The sequence below is a fragment of the Sebastes fasciatus genome, chromosome 8 (assembly GCF_043250625.1).
Source record: "Sebastes fasciatus isolate fSebFas1 chromosome 8, fSebFas1.pri, whole genome shotgun sequence".
In the NCBI taxonomy this organism is placed as follows: domain Eukaryota; kingdom Metazoa; phylum Chordata; class Actinopteri; order Perciformes; family Sebastidae; genus Sebastes; species Sebastes fasciatus.
In genome coordinates, this window is record NC_133802.1 from 28,261,484 (window position 1) to 28,282,621 (window position 21,138).

Below are 21,138 nucleotides of genomic sequence, written 5' to 3' on the forward strand. Positions count from 1 at the left end.
CGTCATAGTATACTATGCCATCAAAACATCATACTGTATGTTGAAAAAAGTCATAATATAGCATGTCGAAAAAAAGTAATAAAAAGTAATAGTATAGTATGCCTGAAAAAATTATAGTAAAATATGTCGAAAAAAGTCAGACAAGTGCTTTGAAAAGTCGTAGAAAAGTCATAATACAGCATGTTGAAAAAAGTCATAGTATAGTATTTTGAAAAAACAGTCATAAGAATGTCATATCATAATATGTCCAAAAAAGTCCTAAAAACGTTATAGTATAGTATGTCGAAAAAAGTCGTAATAAAAAGTCATAAAGTACATCGAAAAATCGTAAAAAAAGTCATAGTATGTCGAAAAAAAGTCATAAAACCTCATGGTATAGTGTGTAAAAAAAGTCATGGTATGTAGAAAAAGTCATAGTATAGTGTCGAAAAAAAAATCATCAAAAAGTCATAGTATAATATGTCGAAAAAAGTCGTAAAAAAAGTCATAGTATAGTACGTTGAAGAAAGTTGTGAAAAAAAATCAGTGTAGTATGTTGAAAAAAGTCATAGTATATTATGTCAAAAAAATTATAGTAGTGTGTCGAAAAAAAATCATGAAAAAGTCAGTATATGTCGAAAAGTCATAAAAACGTCATGGTATAGTGTGTCGAAAAAAGTCATAGTATGTATAAAAAAAAAAAAAAAAAAAAAAAAAAGTCAGTATAGTGTCGAAAAAGTCATATTATGTCGAAAAATGTCATAGTATATCATGTAAAAAAAAATTAATAGAAAAGTCATAGTATATTATGTTGGAAAAAAGGCGTGAAAAATTGTAAAAAAAGTCATGGTATATACTATCTTGAAAAAAAGTCATAAGAATGTCATAGTATAATATTTCGAAAAGTCCTAAAACGTTAAAGTATAGTATGTTGAGAACCGTCATAAAAACGTCATAGTATAATATATGGAGAAAAAAAAATCTATAAAAAGTCATAGTATAGTGTGTTGAAAAAAAGTAATAAAAAGTCATTGTATAGTATGTCGATAATTTCCAGATGTTTTATTGGAGTCACAGCAGCAGGACGAAACAGGACCACATTCAGGACCTTACATCATTGATTTTCACTACAAATCACAAAAATAATAATTTCACATTGAGCATATTTCAGTGCACATCAGTTCTGGAAAGCTTGACTTGAATAATAAATATAGTAATATGAACTCATGTTTTGATAAGACAACCATTAAGATTATTCACAAACAACTGGAAATGTCTGACTTTTAATGCTGTATTTTAGTGGTCCGTTCATGTTTTGCATTGCCCTACAAAACAAGAGATTACCTGAAATGTCCCTTTGATCAAGAATATTGGAGTTAAAGGTGCTACATTTCAAATTCAGAGCATATCTATGATTGAAGGAGTGCCTCCACACGGCTCTCATTATGGTGACAACCAGCAGGTAATGGTGCTAACAGAGCTAAAAGTTTACCTGGGAGGGAACCGGAGGGTGGGCAATACGCACTAACATGCACACGCGGTCGGACCGGCTATATAAACGAAGCACAGAGAAACTCAGATTACGACACTTCATTCTCTGCTCAGGTAGACATTACTAAACTATATCTTTACATAGCTACTAGTTGTTTGCTGCATTATTAATGCTCTGAATTTCAAATTTAGCACACTGAACTGTATGCAATGGATATGATTTATCTATCATCCATACAGAAAATAATCCCTTCATTTCACTTCACAGACACAAAACACAATTGTAAACACACACACACAAATTAGTTTCACCAATAAATAGCATTTCATAATTCATTTTTCATGAAGTTATTTTTGTCCCTGTATGTACAATTTGTATCCTTTTCATTTAAAAAAACAATAAAACTAGCTGCAGTTTGTGTCTCTCTTGTATTACCATTATTCCAAATGTATTTCCAGAAGCCTCTTCTAACCATCTGGGTTCCAAAAACATTGAGTTTGCTGCACAATAGCAGATTTTTAACTCGTTTCTGAAGTTGTGACTGTTTCCTTTCACATTGATGCTGATTCAAGAGGCTATAATCAATATTTTTTAAATAACAATTACGTTTATATTTCAGGCTACTATCTTTGTTTTTAATAGAAAACACAACTTTGGAGACAAGTAAAAAATCTCTGTGTAGCAGACAAATATTCTAGGTTAGAAGAGTCTTTGAGGATTCTGTTAATACCTTCATTGTTTCTTTAGTATTGTTAAATCACTTTCTGGCTAATGAATGTTTCCCACTGTGACTCAAATGTTACGCTAACACATGAGAAGCACAAACCGGGGCGACCTGAAAACTAGATTCTTCAGTCTCAGGATGCACATTTTTAAGTACAAACCGACACCTATGTAGTGATAACTTATCCCTTATTATGACAACACCACTAATTAATCTGCATAATGCCCAAATACAGGTGAACAGGGAGTGGAATGTAAAGGGTGGGAGTGGGAGTGGAAGCATTGCACTAAGAGAAGCATTGGAGGGCCAGAAAAATGGAAAGTGAAGTCATGTGTGTTACTCTGTCAGGGGCACGGAGATAGCCGGGCCCTTGGGGTCATCAAAACGGTCCATAGTGCGGAGCTGCATGATCATGTGGAGGCCGTAGGTGAGCACCAGGACCATGAGAAGACTGGTCATCAGACCCATCCAGATACCAGGAGAGAAGAAGCCTGCACAGTCGCTGGCATACGCGAAGTTACTGCCGGTCACGTTAAAGCCCTGGATCTGTGGAGGGAGAGTTGTAAAAAAAACAACAGGGTTTTGATATCTCTGTAAAGGCTTATTGTGATTTTGTTACAGCTGCCGCGCTTAGTCGGCGTAATATTTCATGTTTTGTCTTTGGAGCTGCTAAATACTCAAATAAAAAAAACTTAAATAAATGAGGGTTAAACTTCCTTCTGTTTGTTTTTCATGCAGCTCTGCCAGAATAGATATGAGAGTAGCATCAATCTCCTCATCTAACGCTCAGCAAGAACAAGTAAATCTCCAAACAGTATCACACTTTGAAAACCCCTGCAGCAGAGAAAACGATCATCATGCGCAAAAAAAACAACAACACTATCTTACCTGAAAGTCATCAAAGAAGACCCTCCACTGATTGGCTGGATCTTTAGATGTGCGTGGGGTGAGCAGGGGCCAACGGAAGTTGGTGACGGACTCGCAGCGGTACGAGTACTCAGCGGGGGCATAAACGTTTCTGCTCCCGTTAAATGTGGCTTTGGTCCCGTCGTACTCCAGCTCCACGACGTCCAGTGTGAACCAGCGGCGTGCAGACACCTTGTAGAGACGCTGGCTCATAGCAAAGCTGGATACAATCATATAGACAGTTCAACGGATTATTGAAGGATACATTGATCCATGTCCATTAGCATTACTGAATTATAGTGTTGAAGGCTTAAAACAAATTATCAGTTAAAACTAGGGCTGTCAAAGTTTACGCAAATAAAGCAAATTTGTTTTAACGCCACTAATTTCTTTAACACATTAATGCAATTTTTAGGTTGTAGCGAGCTCAGTTTTAAAGCTAAGTAAAGATACTGGTATCATGAATCTAGAAAATGTAAGGAATCCATTGGTACCAACTATGTCATACTAACTTGTTGGGAAGGAGGCTAAATAACACTCCAAACTTAAACTACATTTTGGTGAGGAAAAACTGTCATAGACTGATTAATGTGTGATTAATTTGCGATTAACTGTGATTAACTATGGACAATCATGCGACTAATTGCGATTAAATATTTTAATTGCTTGACAGCCCTAGTTAAAACTGAACACAAGATGTAGAATTTTGTGTGTGTGTATTATGTATGTTGTGCAGACTCACATCAGTTTGAAGCTGCGGTGGCCGAGGACATTCTCATAATTAAGAACCAACCTGTGAAGAACCAAAGATCAAATTCACTTAATAAACAAATCATATAAAGACATTATTCATCATAGTGGATTTTAAGAAGGTCTTGAATGAGGAGTCCAGTGTTGGTGTTGAAATAAATGTGAAAAAAAATCTATTATGTAATGTTATGACCCTTAGACATGGCAATAAATGACTTTAAACATCCCATTATTATTCTCCTGTAGCTAATACACAGACTGAAAAGGCCAAAGGGGCCTAATAATCACTGCTAATGACTTCTGAATTAAATAACAGGTATGAACTACCTCGCTTTGGATTTGTCGCAGCTTGAGCCATCGAGTTTCGGGCTGACGCCCTCCCCAAAGGTAGACGGGGTCAGGTCATGGTCCTCCCAGACACTGTTCCGCAGGATGCTCACTGTGAGGCCTTTTGCCCACAGGAGGATACAGGTGTCTTCCCCCTCCTGTAGAAGAGGAAAAAAGAAGCAGAGATGAGAGGTCAAGAAAATAAGAATTAGAGGATAAAGCTGGCGTTATTGCATAACAAACAATGTGTTGGTCTGTCTCAACACTTCCTTCTGAAGACGTAAATCTTTAAAAACAAATCACAATTAATATAATAATAGGGATGTGACAGTGAGGACATTTTCCCACCGGTTAATAAACCTGTGACACCACCGGTGTTGCCGATTACACCGGACATTTTACAATAAAAGATGACGGTCAATATGCGTAGCGAGCTTATTTTAATCTTTAACGTCAGGTGGCTGTGTGTATGGCCTCTCTTTCGCTGCGGGGCCGCAGGTTTTCACACGCACACACCTGCTGTGGACCGCTCCCTCTTCGGTTAAACGGTTAATTATTAACATCCCTTAACGACCCTCTTGATTATTTGCAGTTAACACAACAGATGAGTATTCATTTTAAGACCTACAAAATTGATTTTGGACCTTTTTAGCCGTAGATTTGAATTTAAGACTTTTTAATGATCCACAGAAACCCTGTAGTAAATACATTCACTGTTGGTTCTGATATTTTCATGGGATTTGTTGACAATAAGAAGTAAATAGAGTATCTTCAGACTCTTATGGCTAAACAATAACAACGCCAAGTAGAAATCAAGAGTCACTCCACCTTAAACTCCACTGGAGCGTAGATCCCAGCCTTCTCCTTGATCCTGCGCTGCCTCTCCCGTTCCATCTCCCTCTCCCGATATCCACCTCCGGCCTGCAGTAGAGAGCGTCCTCCACCCAGGCCTGCCTCCATTGAGAGAGACGCCGCCTCCTGTGAAGAGACAGAAAGACAAGTTGGATCAGAAAACATTAATTAAACTGCAGCAGCGACACATTGTTAATAAACATATGAACATTGACTCACCCTGGAGGGCTGCAGGGCTGTGTAGATGGCCGTGTATGGGACAGACTGGGTCTTCATGGTGCTCAAGACCTGACCAATCACCTCATCTGAAAAACAATGTGTTCATCTGTTAGCATGGCGTTACCCAGCAAATTATCACACGCAAAAAAACTGAATGATTTCCATTTAAATGTTTTTTTTTTTTTTATTTATATATCTAATGTTTTCTTTCATTATACTTTGTTTATTGTTAGTAATATGTTGTCAATATCAGTATTTATTACACGGCTCTGTTGAATACTCGATTCCGATTGGTGACGGCATTCTACGGTCTGTTACTTCTTTATAGCAGACCATTGCTATGGACGCAGTTCTGATCTCGGACTCTGGAGGACCATTTTTGTGTCAAATTATTGATTTCTTAAGTAAGTAGCCGTATAATAAGCGGGATAATGTACGGCTAGCGGGTCATTGTTGTGAAATAAACCTCTTCAGAGCGATGCAAGACCCCTCCGCAAACAATGACTGGCTCGCTGCACATTATCCCTTACATACTATATATTTAAGTTGATGCATCATTATGTTTAGAATTTAGCTTTTTTTCTTCAAGTACATTTGCGTATATCTGTACACGTGCATTTTTCTTTTTCCTTTCTTTTAAATACATTTGCTCAAACAAAAATGGAAACGTTTATGTATCTTACATTTTGAAGTTGCACTGTAAATTGAGGATCTTTGAAAAAAACAACTCACCGTTTCCACTGAGAATCTCCTTCGCAGACATCAGATCAGACCTGCAAGAGAGTGAGACGAGGCAACAATGAGGAACTGACAAAAAGAAGAAGGAAGTGAAGGAAATTATTAGCACAATTAAAATCAAAGGGTAAATAAAGGCCAGACGTCCCCTGAGGTGGATCGTGTGCATATAGGGATGGGTATCGTTAAGATTTTAACGGTACTACTATTCTGACCAATACTACTTATCAATCCGGTACTTTAACGGTTCTTTTTGTTGTTTTCTAAGAGAAAAAAACGATTGGTATAATAAGAAGGGTTAGTCTTCTTGTCACCACAAACTGTCCCCTTACTCTTTAACAGTCTAATTTATCCCTATCTTTCATATTGTAATATAGTTTGGGTGAGTACTTCTCCTAATAATCTTTAAATTTGAATGATGGGCTAATGAAGCTTTGGGGCTTTCTTTATATTTGTGCCGAAAAAAGATTTGAAGCTTCTAGGCTTCAGATGCAGAAGCAGCGCGGTGACATCTGGTGGTTTGTATAAATTACAGCAGCCCTTCAAGACTGGAGCTAAAGCACTACAACACCTCTCTGATTTTCATGGTTCTAGTCTCATATTTGTGCAATAAAAGTCCAACAAGCCTGCATGTTCCTATTAAATTCGTCATACTTTTGTTCAAAAGTGCTGCATTAGATGTAGATGTTATTGTGTAATATGTTATAGTAAAATAATTAATTACTACATCGTCCAAAAAGCCATACATATAAAATATTTTTGCTAACAGGAAACATTAACTTTAGCGCAAAAAAAAAAAAAAAAAAAAAATTTTGTGCAAGTTTTGAGCGTTATTTAGCCTTCTTTGTGTCAAGCCAACTTCAAAACTCACCCCGCTACAACATAAAACTTGCAAGTTGTGTTAATGCGTTCAAGAAAATAGTGGCGTTAAAACGATTTTGTGAACTTTGACAGCCCTTTTAAATACGTAAATTACATAACAAAAGTAAGGTAGTAGTATGACTTGGTAGTTAACAATGGATTCCTTAGGTTTTCCAGTTTCATATGATATCAGTATCGTCATTCTCGCTTTAAAACTGAGCCCACTACAACCTAAATATTACAAGTTGCATTAATGCGTTAAAGAAAAAAATTATTTGCGCTAATGCGTTATCATGTTTACTTTGACAGCTAATTGAAACAGTGCCTTTCACAGAGAGTAAGGAGTGAAACAAGCTTTGGAGTTTCGGTATCATTCGCCCATCTTTAGTAATTTTTCGCTCTCTCTGATTATGCATCCAGTGTACGTACCCGATGCCGTATGGCAGCCTGAACACCAGCAGGGCGGGTGAAGAGCCGTTGAGCCTCAGCTGACTCAGTGTCTCAGGGTCCATGTACAGAGGGGAGGTATCTAATTGGTCCTGCAGTTGGCCAATCACTGCGTTGGAGGCAGGCCAGGAAACCGCAGGTAACACCAGAGGGGAGGACGAGGACATCAGAGCGCCCTGTGACAAAACATCGGTCAGCGACATACACATAATAACCTACCACAGAGGTGTTAAATAAGTGAACCAAACAAACAATTTGCACCGTGTGAAAAGTTTGCTTCGTGCTTGGTGTGAAAAGATAAGATAAATTAAAAGATAATGGGACTGAAAACATTACACCGATCTTCACAACCTCTCATCATTATCTTACCTCCAGGTTGGGGAAAGCAGTGTCCTGCTTGTTTCCAAAAGCCCCTCCATACATGGTGAAGTCTTCTATGCTCATCTGGGGTGGAGACAAGGAAAGACAAATAAGCAGATAACATGAATCCCAAAATGGACACAAAGAAACTAGAAAACTCACTGTTACAATGAATAGTTGAACAGAAATATAATTTTCAGAGGGCTGGCATGGCCATTTTCAAAGAAGTCCTTTGACCTCTGACCTCAAGATAAGGGAATGAAAATGGGTTTTATGGGTACCCACGAGTCTCCCCTTTACAGACATGCCCACTTTATGATAATCACATGCAGTTTGGGTCAAGTCATAGTCAAGTCAGCACACTGACAGCTGTTGTTGCCTGTTGGGCTGCAGTTTGCCTTGTTATGATTTGAGCATATTTTTTATGGTAAAAACAGTACCTGTGAGGGTTTCTGGAATATGTGTCATTGTTTTGTGTTGTTGATTGATTTCGGATAATAAATATATACATACATTTGCATAAAGCAGCATATTTTCCCACTCCCTTATTGATAAGAGTATTAAATACTTGGCAAATCTCCCTTTAAGGTACATTTTGAACAGATAAAAAATGAAATTTGCCATTAATCGTGATTAAATATATTTTATCGATTGACAGCCCTAGAATGAAGCTTTGAAGTTTTGATCTATTCAGTACAGCCCTAGTAATTTTTCACTACTTTTTTGACATTTTAGAGAACTTAATTGAAACTAATTGAAAAAATAAGAGATTAACCAATAATGCAAATAATCGTTAGTTGCAGCCCTGATACTGATATTCAGTAGCCTTGGGCATGTTCACAAATTGACTGTTAGTGGGTTATGATTGGCAGACTTGTAACAGCTAAACAGCTGGTGAATTTTAGTGACATCCGTCAAATAATGTATAAAACTTCTGTGATTATTTAAATCCTGTATGCTTGTAATATAACTGGCAGATTCAAATGAAACATTTCAAAACATGTGCGTGTGTGTACCTTGTCCTGAAGGAAGAGCACTACATTTCTTGGGCCAACATTGAGCGCTTTCTCCAGGTACGAGGCCAGCTGCTGCTGCCCAACGATGTGTCCCGCTGTAGGAGGGGACTGACTCGGCAGGGAGATCCTGGAGGAGATTCAAAGCAGTGGTGGAACAAATCATATATCATCATACAGATCATATATTTAAGTAAAAATACCCATACAATAATGTAAAAACACTACATTACATGTACAGGACATGCCTTCAATATCTTAAAAGTAAAAGTATCCATTATGCAGCCGTATTATTACTACTACAGTACTACGCATAAACGTGTGAGAAGCATTTTAATGTTCTAATTTAAGTTATATTTTATATTTACATTATTATTTACTTTCTATTCTGTTGGGGAAGTTTAATCTGTGCCAATGCACAATATTGTATAAAGGCGTCATCATGCGTTTTATTAGCCTCTCATGTATTGACATTACGTTCAAGTCACAGGGCAAAACATCTGACTATCCTAAAGATACACCTGGCCATCTTTGAAAAACCCAGGTCATTCAACCCAACACTTACAGCTATCCTGAAGTTATTTCAAGAATACTTAAAAAGTCTTCAACCACATGGATGAAAACATATTCTGTACTGCACAATAAAAACGATGTTTTACCCGTTTCCAAATTGCTCAATTTGTGCAACCAAAATTTCTAATTATTATTAGTATATATATATATATACATATATATACATATATATATACATATACACACATTTGTGGTACACTTTTACTATTTTTACTTGACGCTTACTATACACTTCTAATTCTTTTTTTTTAACTTTCTCTATTTATCTGTTCTTATTTCTGTCCTTGTGCTGCTGCAGCACCTGCATTTGAAACCAATCAATTCTCATCTTATCTTTATGTGGATACATTTGGTCTTGAGATGAAATAAAATTATTTTCTTTATTTGACCTTTATTTAACCAGGTAAAATCAATTGAGAACCAATTCTCATTTATAATGATGACCTGGCCAAGAGGCAGCAGCAAGAGTATAAAAACACAGTCCACACAAGCGACACAAACAGCACAGATACAGTACAGTATGACAAACATACAGTATGCCATGACAAGACATGAGAAAATGGCTAAAAACAGCATAGGTAAATAAATAGGTCAGAAATTAATAAACACTATGTACAAAAAAAGGTGGATTACTGGATGTTCTTTGTAAAATTGTAATGGAAGAGAGAGACAGAAGTGAGGGCTTGTCAGCAAAATGAATGAACCTACTGCAATAAAATACTTCCTACCAATCATAGGGCTCATATTTCAAACAATATAATATATTGCCAGAGGACAGGTGATATGGCACCTGACAGTCATGAGGATTAGAGGACATTCTCATGTTACGCTTTCTTAATTTAATCATTTAAAACGCATTAAATGAACCACAGTTTGGTCTGTATTTTAATAATAATTTAACCATTTAAAACGCATTAAATGAACCACAGTTTGGTCTGTATTTTAATAATAATTTAACCATTTAAAACGCATTAAATGAACCACAGTTTGGTCTGCATTTTAATAATAATTTAACCATTTAAAACGCATTAAATGAACCACAGTTTGGTCTGTATTTTAATAATAATTTAACCATTTAAAACGCATTAAATGAACCACAGTTTGGTCTGTATTTTAATAATAATTTAACCATTTAAAACGCATTAAATGAACCACAGTTTGGTCTGTATTGTAATAATAATTTAACCATTTAAAACGCATTAAATGAACCACAGTTTGGTCTGTATTGTAATAATAATTTAACCATTAAAAACGCATTAAATGAACCACAGTTTGGTCTGTATTTTAATAATAATTTAACCATTAAAAACGCATTAAATGAACCACAGTTTGGTCTGTATTTTAATAATAATTTAACCATTAAAAACGCATTAAATTAACCACAGTTTGGTCTGTATTGTAATAATAATTTAACCATTAAAAACGCATTAAATGAACCACAGTTTGGTCTGTATTTTAATAAGAATTTAACCATTTAAAACGCATTAAATGAACCACAGTTTGGTCTGTATTGTAATCATATAGCAGGTGCAGATAACTGTCGGTGCTAGCTTACAGCCTCAGAGCGTCAAAACCCGTTAACCGCTTCTGAGACGGAAAAAACAGACTAAATTCAACATTACTCACCCTTCGCTTGCCCACAGAATAAGCGGCACCTGTTCATCGCAACTGCCCGTCTTTAATATGTTTAATAAACCGAGAAAAACGGCCAAACACGCAGAGATGCGGCGGAGCTGCAGTGAACCTGTCGTCGCCATCTTTAAAATCTCTCTGCTCTAACAGCGGGTGACGTCGATGAGGTCACGTGACGTCACCGAGGGAGGATGGAAGGAGGCTGGGAGTATTTGAATACTTTTAATACATTTAAAACATGAAATCGTAGTGAAGCAGTGTCTAAATCACTTGCATCCACTGGTGAAAAAAGTAAAGAAGTACATTTACTCAATTTAAAGCAGAAATACTTTACAATTTGAGGGACTTTACTTGAGTATTTCCATTTTATGCAACTTTATACCTCTATTCCGCTACATTTTGGAAGCCAGTATTGTACATTTTATTTCATATGATAACATTAATAACTAGTCACTTTAAGTTTATACTTCTTCTCACTCATTTTCGAATATGTAAATCGAGGCATCAAGTTTTGACAATTTATTTTTCTTACGCTTTTCATTGTATGTAAATACTACTTGTTTCTGACGCTTGTTGGTACGATCATTCTTTTTCTTTCTTTCTTTTTTCTTTTTTTGTATTCTACATGTTCGAAATACATTTTGAAATGAAAAAAAAAATACTTTGCAGATTGAGATTATTAATACAAAATATGAGTGATGCTTAATTACATTAATGCATCAATTACTGTATATTCCAGTCATATGTTATATTATTCTGAAATGGGCCATTCTAAATAATGAGTACTTTTACTTTTGGTATATTTTGATGCCAATATTTATGTACTTTTACTGAGGTACAATTCTAAGTGGAGGACTTGAACTTGTAATAGAGTATTTTTGTGGTATTAGCCTTCTATTTTTACTTGAGTAAAATATCTGAGTACTTCTTCCACCACTGCCTGTATCCAAAGTAACTAAGTACAATTATTTAAGTACTGCAATTAAGTACAATTTTGAGGTACTTGTACATCTTAAATGGAGTATTTCCATTTTATGCTAATTTATACTTCTACTCCATTACATTTTGGAAGCCGATATTGTTCTTTTTACTCCACTATATTTATTTGACAACTTTAGATTTAAATAATTTATACAATATATAAATAACTTAATACATTCTGATTGTGATTATTATTATAATTGTAGATTAAGGTACCCAGTGTATTAAATATTTTAAATTATCTCCATCCTTAATGCGCTTTAATGTGTCTATAATTATAATTCAATAATATAATAAATATCATTCTGCATAATTATTACTTTCACCAATAATGCCAATACTTATGTACTTTTACTTAAGTAAGAATATAAACACAATACTTTTACTTGTAGCAGAGTATTTTTACAGTATGGTATTTCTACTTTTACTTGTAAAAGATAGTACAATTACTCAAGCACTGTACTAAAGAAGGCTACAATTTTGTGCTACTTGTACTTTACGTGAGTATTTTTATTTTATGCTACTATATACTTCTACTCTACTACATCTCACAGGGAAATATTGTACTTTTTACTCCACTACATTTATTTAACTGCTATCAGAGGTGAAATGCAAGTACATTTACGCAGGTATTTACTGTAGTATTTTCATTTAATTTAATACTTCTACTCTACTAATTTCAGAGAGGAATATTGAAGCTTTTTACTCTTCAGATTAAGATTTTAAATGAAAATCAAATGAGGATGTTATGAAATATAATGGAGTTCTTCACTATTAAATTAACCTACTAAACTATATTTATATATATATTCTCACGTGACATGACGTGATTTCATCATTTGTGGTTTTGCGTTATTTTGATCAGTCCATTGGGACTGGGAGGTGAGGGTTACGTTTCACAATACACAATTCAAATTTAGAAAAGTTGAATATTTATTGGCGTTCACATACAGTAGGAAAGAGTGGCAATCGCAGTAAGGCAATACATTTATAAAATAACCACAGATCACTTAGCTGTGGCCTTTCCTCTTGTAGAAAAGCCATTGATCTCTGTGATAATATAAGTTATATACATCTGTAACCGGGTAGCATTCAGAGGTTGAAAGGATGTACAGAAAACGTAGTTTAATACTTGTCATCTGAAAAAAGAAAATATCAACATTAGCGAGAAATGATTTGCAAATTTCATTTGAATGTACAAGAGGTTACAGAGAGAGGGCAGGGCACATGGTGATGTTATGGACCGTATGACCGAGCATTCGACTCGTTTAAAGCTGCGTGGACGTCATAAAAGCAAAACATATGATTATTATACTATCTAACAATCATTTACTCTGCATGCCTCTTCCTGATAACAGCTGTAAAGGTTAACCATGCAGTACAGCACTTATTCATATCATTAAAAATTATAAATCTACATCACTCCATGTGTATGTGCACAAAGGAGCACTCTGCTTACTGATGTAAATTGTCCTCAAAATGTGGTAACAGGTTGATGCAACCCGAACGCCATAGAACGTCAACACTGGCCGATTCTGCAAACGTTCGGTTTACAACCAACAACTCTTTTTACATTCAATGCCAACGTTTCTTTCATTCCTGCATGTAAAATGGCATTTAAACTACAGTTAAGGTATTATCTAATGATTGGTTTAAGTTTTAATCCTTAACATGTTCATGAAATCCAATTTTTTTGGTATACTATTTCTAGAGTACGCCATTCCCACGCTGGATTTAAAATGCTTTCCTGTGCAGGAGGAATTCACAGGAAATGATGCAGCATATAATCCAGTGTTACCGTTTTACTTTTATCTCATTGATATCAGCCTCTCTCTTCACTGTTCACTCTACTACAGCAGCTGGATTAATGCCAACCTAACATTTCCTACTGCTGTTGCTTCATATTAAAAGCGTTCAACTGGTGAAACACAAAGTGGCTTTTATTGCGAAGCAGCCAAAGGAAACACGATGATTGGCGCGGACAGAAATCATCACAAATGTGTCTACAAAACAAGACAACAGTCATTTTGGGATGGTTTTAAATATTACAGGAGTATTGGAAGCAGAAGGAGCAGCTGTGGAGCTGTGTCCTGCTGCTGAGTGGAAAACTACATGTGCCGTGTGCAGCGTGAAATCAGATGACTGTTGCTCATAGCAAGGATTTCTTTATTAAAACAACCTGAGTTTATTTGGCTGTGCTGTAAACAGATGCACCGGTTTCTCTTTTCTTGTATTTCTGATAAAGTTAGCTGCTCAATGAGTATTTGTGGGAAGTGAGTGGTGAAGCAAGAGAGAGAGACAGAGAGAGAGAGAGAGAGAGAGAGAGAGAGAGGGGCGGCATTGAATGTAAATCGTGAGGTGTGGAATCATCCAATGAAGACGGTACCAGTGGGATGAAACACATCTGTGCAGCTAAAATGAAATAAGTAACACTAACGATGCTTCATGCATCAGCATTGATGGAAATTACCCTCAGTTTTTTCCTCTGCTAGTGAAAATGATCCCACAACACCACTTAAAAAAAAAAAAAAAACGTTCAGATGCTTGTGATGACTGGATGACATCCCAGTGTGGAGGTGTGTAGAGAAAGGGAAGGGAGTAGACAGCATAATACAGCCCTGTGTGTCGGTGGACTTCCAGTAGTAAAGGGATTACCCTCAGTATTGGGTAAAGGATGACCAGTGTAATTGGCTGTGAGGAGTAGCGGGCAGGACGGCCGGGCTCAGGATTTGGTCTGGATCTGCCCATGGAGGGCCTCGGCCTGGCCTTTCAGGCTCCGGAACTCCCCCTGGATGAAATCAGTCAGCGTCTTCCTCATTTCCATCTGAGAGGGACATGTAAATGCAAAAGCACATTATTGAATGCCTTACGTGGTACTTTAACCTACCATAACTGTAACCAGTGTTGCCAACTTTAGCCAAACTATTTGGAAAATGATTCGCCAAGAATTTTGATGGTTAATTAATTAATTGTTTCTCTAATTTTTCAAGCAACAAATGCTAAATATTTGCTGGTTCCAGCTTCTCAAATGTGAGGATTTGCTGATTTGTTGAATATGTTTGGGTTCTGGACTGTTGAAGACATCACCTTGGGCCCTCAGAATTGCCATTTTTCAACTATTTTACTAGACTAAAACTAATTTTCAAGACAAAACAACCAATTGAGAATTTTTTAAGAAGGAAAGAGAGATAACTGGTTGCTCAACCACAGGGCAAAAACATGTCAGGTGCTGTTGGAAAACGGAGAAAACATTTAAGCCCAGATGAAGACCTACAGAGGTTGAAACATGTCGGCTTTTTTAAACGATTTAGCCACTGTTATAAAGGCTTTTTAATACATTTCCTTCCTTGCAATCTTTCTCAATCTCAATATTCCTGGGCTAGCAGAATGATTATAGTTACATCATTAGTGTAATACGTAGTACCATTACAAGTACTCCACTACAGCCCGGCCCAGCGTGTACATGTATAACACAGTCCGTCCTCACCTGGCTCTTGTTTTCAGCTCGGAGGGATTCAACAAGGTCTTTCACACTGAACGGTTTCCCCACCAGGACTGTGATTCTCTGGAAGCAAAACCAACTGTTAGAACTACAATATGAACACAATGTTAAAATACTGCCAGGATTAGATGTAAGTGCTCCTACCTTGCCAGTCTGAAGAACGTAGGGCTTCTCATTCGGCAGAACGTCACTCAAACCTGAGACAAAAGTAGAACAGGAGGACAACTGCTTGGTTTTCACATGAAGTGATGCTACTGTTGCTGTTACTTGATATCATTTTGTAATTGTTTCTATTTTCGCCTGTTTTTAAAAAGGCACAATGAGGAGGATTTATCGGTTGAGGTTTGTAAACATAACATTCAAAGTTGGCGCCTTCTCGCCAGCGGGTGAAATACAACCCCAAATTCACTCTCGTTTTGGAATGAGCTTTGTCCGCCTGGCGTTTCGCCTCGCTATATTTTTGTTTTTCGTGCCATTTCTGTACCTTCCTCTTGGATGCATGCTTACGATCTGGCACCTGGTCGCTACGTTTTTATAGAAGTTGACGCCCAGAAACATCCCGGACACAACAACATAATAAAATCCAGGCAGAGTGCTGCAGGGTCTCTGTAGATACAGACACCATCACACACCGCTAGTGGGTCAGAACTGATGATTGAGAGGGATTATTTTTGTACGAGGTTATACATCGTTTTTTTTATGAAAATCATACTCATTGTGCCCTTAAAGGATAAGGCTGACTTTTCACGACATACTATACAATGAATTTTACGACATATTATACAATGACTTATACGACTTTAAAAACAAAGTGATGAAACAGCAGAACTTGTGAGATAACGTGTTGTCATCTGTGGTTTGTGGTGTTACTCACCCACATGCCAGAGCGGCAGGATAATCGGATTAAGGGAACACTCTGCTATTAGCCGACCCACACCTAAAACACAAAACAGAAATTATCTGAACCAGAATCCCTTTCACACTGACAACTGTATGAAGTGCCGATTCGACCAAAGAACGTATATTGCTAAGAAGTGAAAGTCAATTGAGTGCCCAGCAGCAGAGCTACGCTTCCGCCATTTTGGACTGAAAGCGACTACCTGACGCCAGTAAAACGTCCGCCTACAAAGTGCCGTACAAAAGTAAAACTAAATTATTTCTATTCTATTGTTATATTTAATGTCTCTACTGAAATGTCTTGTGTTGAACAATAGAAATATTATAAACATGCATACTATACCATTTACTTACTTATTTATTTATTAAACTTTTTTCCCAGAGGAGCATAAAGTGAGCGATGGACATAAATAGAAGTTAGAAAAATCCAGCAGAGCAATCTCAAACTTTTTCATGTCAAGGATCCAAAATGGACATCCAATAGACCACAGACCATCGATGTATAAGAGGTTGTGTCCTGTGCTTTTGCCCTGCGTGTTAGTAAATAGCGTACAACTCCATTAAATTCTGTTGATGTCATGCTACTAGCACTACTAGCTACTGGCTGATAGCCGGTTGTTTGGGAACAGAGACGTTAATACATCCACCACGGTACAGGCTTACAGCATACAGCCCATGGGTGTATTATAAGATAATAAACGTGATGAATTACAGCCAACATATCCATTATTACAGCTGCATACAGCTAGCAGGAAGCCAGCAGAACCCGATATGTGGAGGAAAATAACTCTGGATTCAGCTGGTAGTTCATTTTATAACTTTTAGGACATAATGATTTAAATAAGGGCTATTCAAGTGTTCCTACTGGGAAGTTTATTTACTTAAAAAAAAAATTATACTCTGATTTACAGACGTCTCTTTATACATCCATGGCCACAGACTCATTGGCGTTTTCACTCCAAAATGACGGCGCCATTTAGTGGCTGTTGTCAAAAAAGCACCAGAGTTTCATCTCTTTGATTCTATACTCTTTGATTTGATATAAAAAGGCAAACAAACTCTCTGCATTCATCTTTCCGTAGCTCTGTTGATCTTTACAAATCTCTAACGTACACATGCACTCTACTCACCCCACTTTAACCGTATAAATTCTTCAGTCATGTTGACTTTGCCTGTTAAATGAAGAAGGAGAGAGGAAATGCTTATTTCCACAGAACTAAATCAAAAAGCTGTAGAAAAAGAGGACACGACTACAAGAAGACTGAAATGTGAGGAGGACGGTAAAAATACCTTCAGGAAAAATGTGCACCCATTCTCCTCTGTTCAATTTCTCCACTATAAAGTCCATGCCTTTCTGGTAAACACCATCACCTACAGAAAACACAATCGTAATGTAAGTGGTTTGTTCCACAGACAACATCTTACCATTCCGCCCTCTTTTCTAGAAGGGTAGGGGACAGGAAATGTTCAGGGGGAGATAAACAGTCAACAGTAGATGTCACATAGAAGTGGTGTACATCATCTGAAAGCTGGGAACATGGATGATTAACCAGTGGGCCGTCGGAGTGTTAAAGGTTAGGGTTAATGATGTTGACAGAGACTCACCTCTGCAGACGGGAACACACTTTCCACGGCTGAAGAATCGTGAGTGCAGCTCTTTTGTGAAACAGATGTCAGAAGCTGCTGGAGTCCTGCACAGTTACAGGGAAATAATTATCCGAAAAACAAAAAACAAAATCACGAGTGAACGAGATGTAGAAGTTATAAAAACTCACCAGCGCATCTTGTTGAAGGTCCAAACCTGTCTGAACTTCAGAACACCTGTCCCAAACACACAATTATTTCAGTATTTTTCTGATGTTACTGTCTAGAAGTGTGAGATCACAGATTGTGGATCTGTTTCTTACCCCAGATATGTGGGTCATCCATACAAGACTGGTGATTGGACAGAGTGATGAGGGGCGTGTCAGCGGGCCTCTGGTCAATCAGGTCCAACAAAACCTCATGGTTGTGGACCGTCAAGCAGTTCATGTACTCTGAAGATCAGGAGGGAGAAAACTTGTGAGAGTATTCTTCTTCTTGGTATTGATGGTATGAACCCATTTGCATTCACATATCTTGAGGTCAGAGGTCAAGGGACCCCTTTGAAAATGGCCATGCCAGTTTTTCCTCGCCAAAATTTAGCCCAACTTTGGAGCGTTATTTAGCCTCTTTTAGGAACACTTCCTCCTTCAGTTTATCACAAACATTCAACATCAATACATCTGGAGATACGTGGTTTTCACTGGACAGAAAGGGGATGAAAAACTGTAGAAGTAACTAAAACTGTCAGATAAATGTAGTGGAGTAAAAAGTAGAATATTTAACTCTGAGATGTAGTGGAGTAGAAGTATAAAGTAGCATAAAAGGGAAATACTCAAGTAAAGTATAATATATACACTTACTGGTCCAGAAGTAGGAATAGGAGCCCACCATCCCCATGATCAGTGTGCTGGAGATCCTCCATGCCAAAGCAGGGCATTGTGGGAACGGCCATTTGACCTCCAGGGGCATCACAGCGCTCCACAGACACTACATCCACACAAACGTTAACCTGGAACAACCCGAACACAACGGCAATCAGTCTGAGGGAAAAACTAAGCTAAACAAAACATATATATATATACTTAAAGTGTCAAAAGTAAAAGTACTCATTATGCAGAATGGCCCATTTAAAAGTATATTACAATGTAATATTGGATTATAATTACTGATGCATTAATGTGTTCATCACTTTAATGTTGCAGCTGATAAATGTGGACTAACTACTTTATCTGCTGGTTACCTTGTGGATTTCCCCCCCCCCCGGGGATCAATACAATTTTATCTTAATCTATAATACTACACCATCATTTATTTGTTATTCTATTTTGTATTATTTTCTGCAAAGGAACTAAAGTTAGAATAAATTTAGTGGAGTAAAAAGTAATTTATAACATTTCCCTCTGATTTGTATTGGAGTAGAAGTACAGAGGTTTTTTTTATTTGTTTGTTTGTTTGTCTGATCTTTTTATAATTCTATTCTTTCTTTTTATTATAATTATTATAATTATTATTATTATTATTTATTTTCTTAATTTTATTTAAATTTTGAATGTTGCAGTTGTTTTCTCTAGTGTACTTAATGAGTTCTTCTATAAGCTCAACTACTTAAAAAAATGGTTTAAAATTATTGCAATTACTAACTGTAAATTGCATATATGAAAACAACCTAAAAAAAGGGAAAAAATAAAGTATATATATATAAATAAAGGATCTAATCTATAATAATACATCATGATTTATTTGTTTTTTTATTTTGTATTATTATCTGCAAAGGAACTAAAGTTAGCATCAATTTAGTTGAGGAAAAGGTAATTTATAATAGTTCCCTCTGATTTGTATTTAAGTAGAAGCATAAAGTAGCAGAAAAAAAAAAATACACAAGTAAGTACAAGTACCTCAAATTTGTCCTGTGCAGTAACGTACTTGAGTAAATGTATTGAGTTACATCACCCCTGTTGGTTTGTTGGTGTGACAGTGTGACAGTGTGACAGTGAGACAGTGAGACAGTGAGACAGTGAGACAGTGAGACAGTATGACAGTGAGACAGTGAGACAGTGTGACAGAGTGACAGTGTGACAGTGAGACAGTGTGACAGAGTGACAGTGTGACAGTGTGACAGAGTGACAGTGTGACAGTGAGACAGTGAGACAGTGTGACAGTGAGACAGTGAGACAGTGTGACAGTGAGACAGTGTGACAGTGAGACAGTGAGACAGTGAGACAGTGTGACAGTGTGACAGAGTGACAGTGTGACAGTGAGACAGTGTGACAGTGAGACAGTGAGACAGTGAGACAGTGTGACAGAGTGACAGTGAGACAGTGAGACAGTGTGACAGAGTGACAGTGTGACAGTGTGACAGAGTGACAGTGAGACAGTGTGACAGTGTGACAGAGTGACAGTGAGACAGTGTGACAGTGAGACAGTATGACAGTGAGACAGTGAGACAGAGGAGGACTGAAGAGCTCTGAGGTCAAAACATCTCGAGGTATGAAGCTACAACAGCTAGCTTAGCTGACGTTAGCCTGCTAGCTAAAGTGTACTGACACATTGAGCTCTGAGACACATATAACTCTATCCCTGTACAGATATTAACTAATAAACTAGTAAATCAAAGGGTAAGTTGCTGTTTTAGCCTCACAGTATCTGAACTGACACCCTCATTCAACAGTTAACCCAGTTAGACATCTGCATTTTCATTCATCAATTCACAACATTGTGATGCTACAACAGCTAAAAAACAACCTTTTTCGCGCTTAAATATAAATATAATGAAGCCTGTCTGTATATTAGTCATTGTCTTATATATTTAAGGCTTTTAATAACTTATGAAATACAGAAAACATCACAAGATCAAACATTTACCTAACTGTTCTCCTGCTGCCAGGCTGCTGGTGGTCACCGACCCCGGAAGTGAAAGTCATGCATAGGATTCTGGGTATTGTAGTTTTTATGAGAAACGCCTGATTTAAAGTAATAATGTTCAAGAATTGCTGGTTGCTGTTTGTTTTTTTTACTATATTTTAGTTACGGCTTCATAAATAATTAGTGTTCTGTCAAATCATGTTAAATGTAGTTAACGAGCTGCTTTCCGTGTTGAGAAACTAGGATCTATGGGTAATGGATGCTGTGAAGTAGGCCAAAGGTGAAGCCACTAAACCAATGATTTGACCTGCTGTTACTGTTTTTCTGCAGCCCTTTGTGGAGATATACTGGAATAAAATATATGGAATGCCATTTCATTCAAAATTACGTAATGAACTATGTTAAAAATTAATAAATACATTTAAATATAAATGAACGAATG

The 21,138-nt window shown here is 36.9% G+C and overlaps 2 protein-coding genes across 2 annotated transcripts; both read right to left on the reverse strand.

Moving 5' to 3' along the window:
• Positions 1 to 1,015: 1,015 nt before the first annotated feature.
• atp6ap1a (ATPase H+ transporting accessory protein 1a) lies at positions 1,016 to 11,042 on the reverse strand. Its single transcript, XM_074644798.1, has 11 exons — positions 10,865 to 11,042; positions 8,669 to 8,795; positions 7,662 to 7,736; positions 7,275 to 7,468; positions 5,982 to 6,022; positions 5,250 to 5,335; positions 5,007 to 5,156; positions 4,179 to 4,336; positions 3,844 to 3,894; positions 3,084 to 3,321; positions 1,016 to 2,741 (listed from the first exon to the last, which is right to left on the reverse strand). The coding sequence occupies exons 1-11, from the start codon at positions 10,993 to 10,995 to the stop codon at positions 2,532 to 2,534; spliced, it is 1,461 nt and encodes a 486-aa protein (XP_074500899.1). The 5' UTR covers positions 10,996 to 11,042; the 3' UTR covers positions 1,016 to 2,531.
• A 1,718-nt stretch (positions 11,043 to 12,760) lies between these two features.
• Positions 12,761 to 20,834, reverse strand: tafazzin (tafazzin, phospholipid-lysophospholipid transacylase). The gene is made up of 11 exons (XM_074644799.1): positions 20,697 to 20,834; positions 18,695 to 18,843; positions 18,158 to 18,286; positions 18,026 to 18,071; positions 17,856 to 17,941; positions 17,541 to 17,621; positions 17,381 to 17,422; positions 16,228 to 16,290; positions 15,498 to 15,550; positions 15,339 to 15,416; positions 12,761 to 14,675 (listed from the first exon to the last, which is right to left on the reverse strand). Exons 2-11 carry the CDS (start codon positions 18,801 to 18,803, stop codon positions 14,574 to 14,576), a joined length of 789 nt encoding a protein of 262 aa, XP_074500900.1. The 5' UTR covers positions 18,804 to 18,843; positions 20,697 to 20,834; the 3' UTR covers positions 12,761 to 14,573.
• Positions 20,835 to 21,138: the final 304 nt, after the last annotated feature.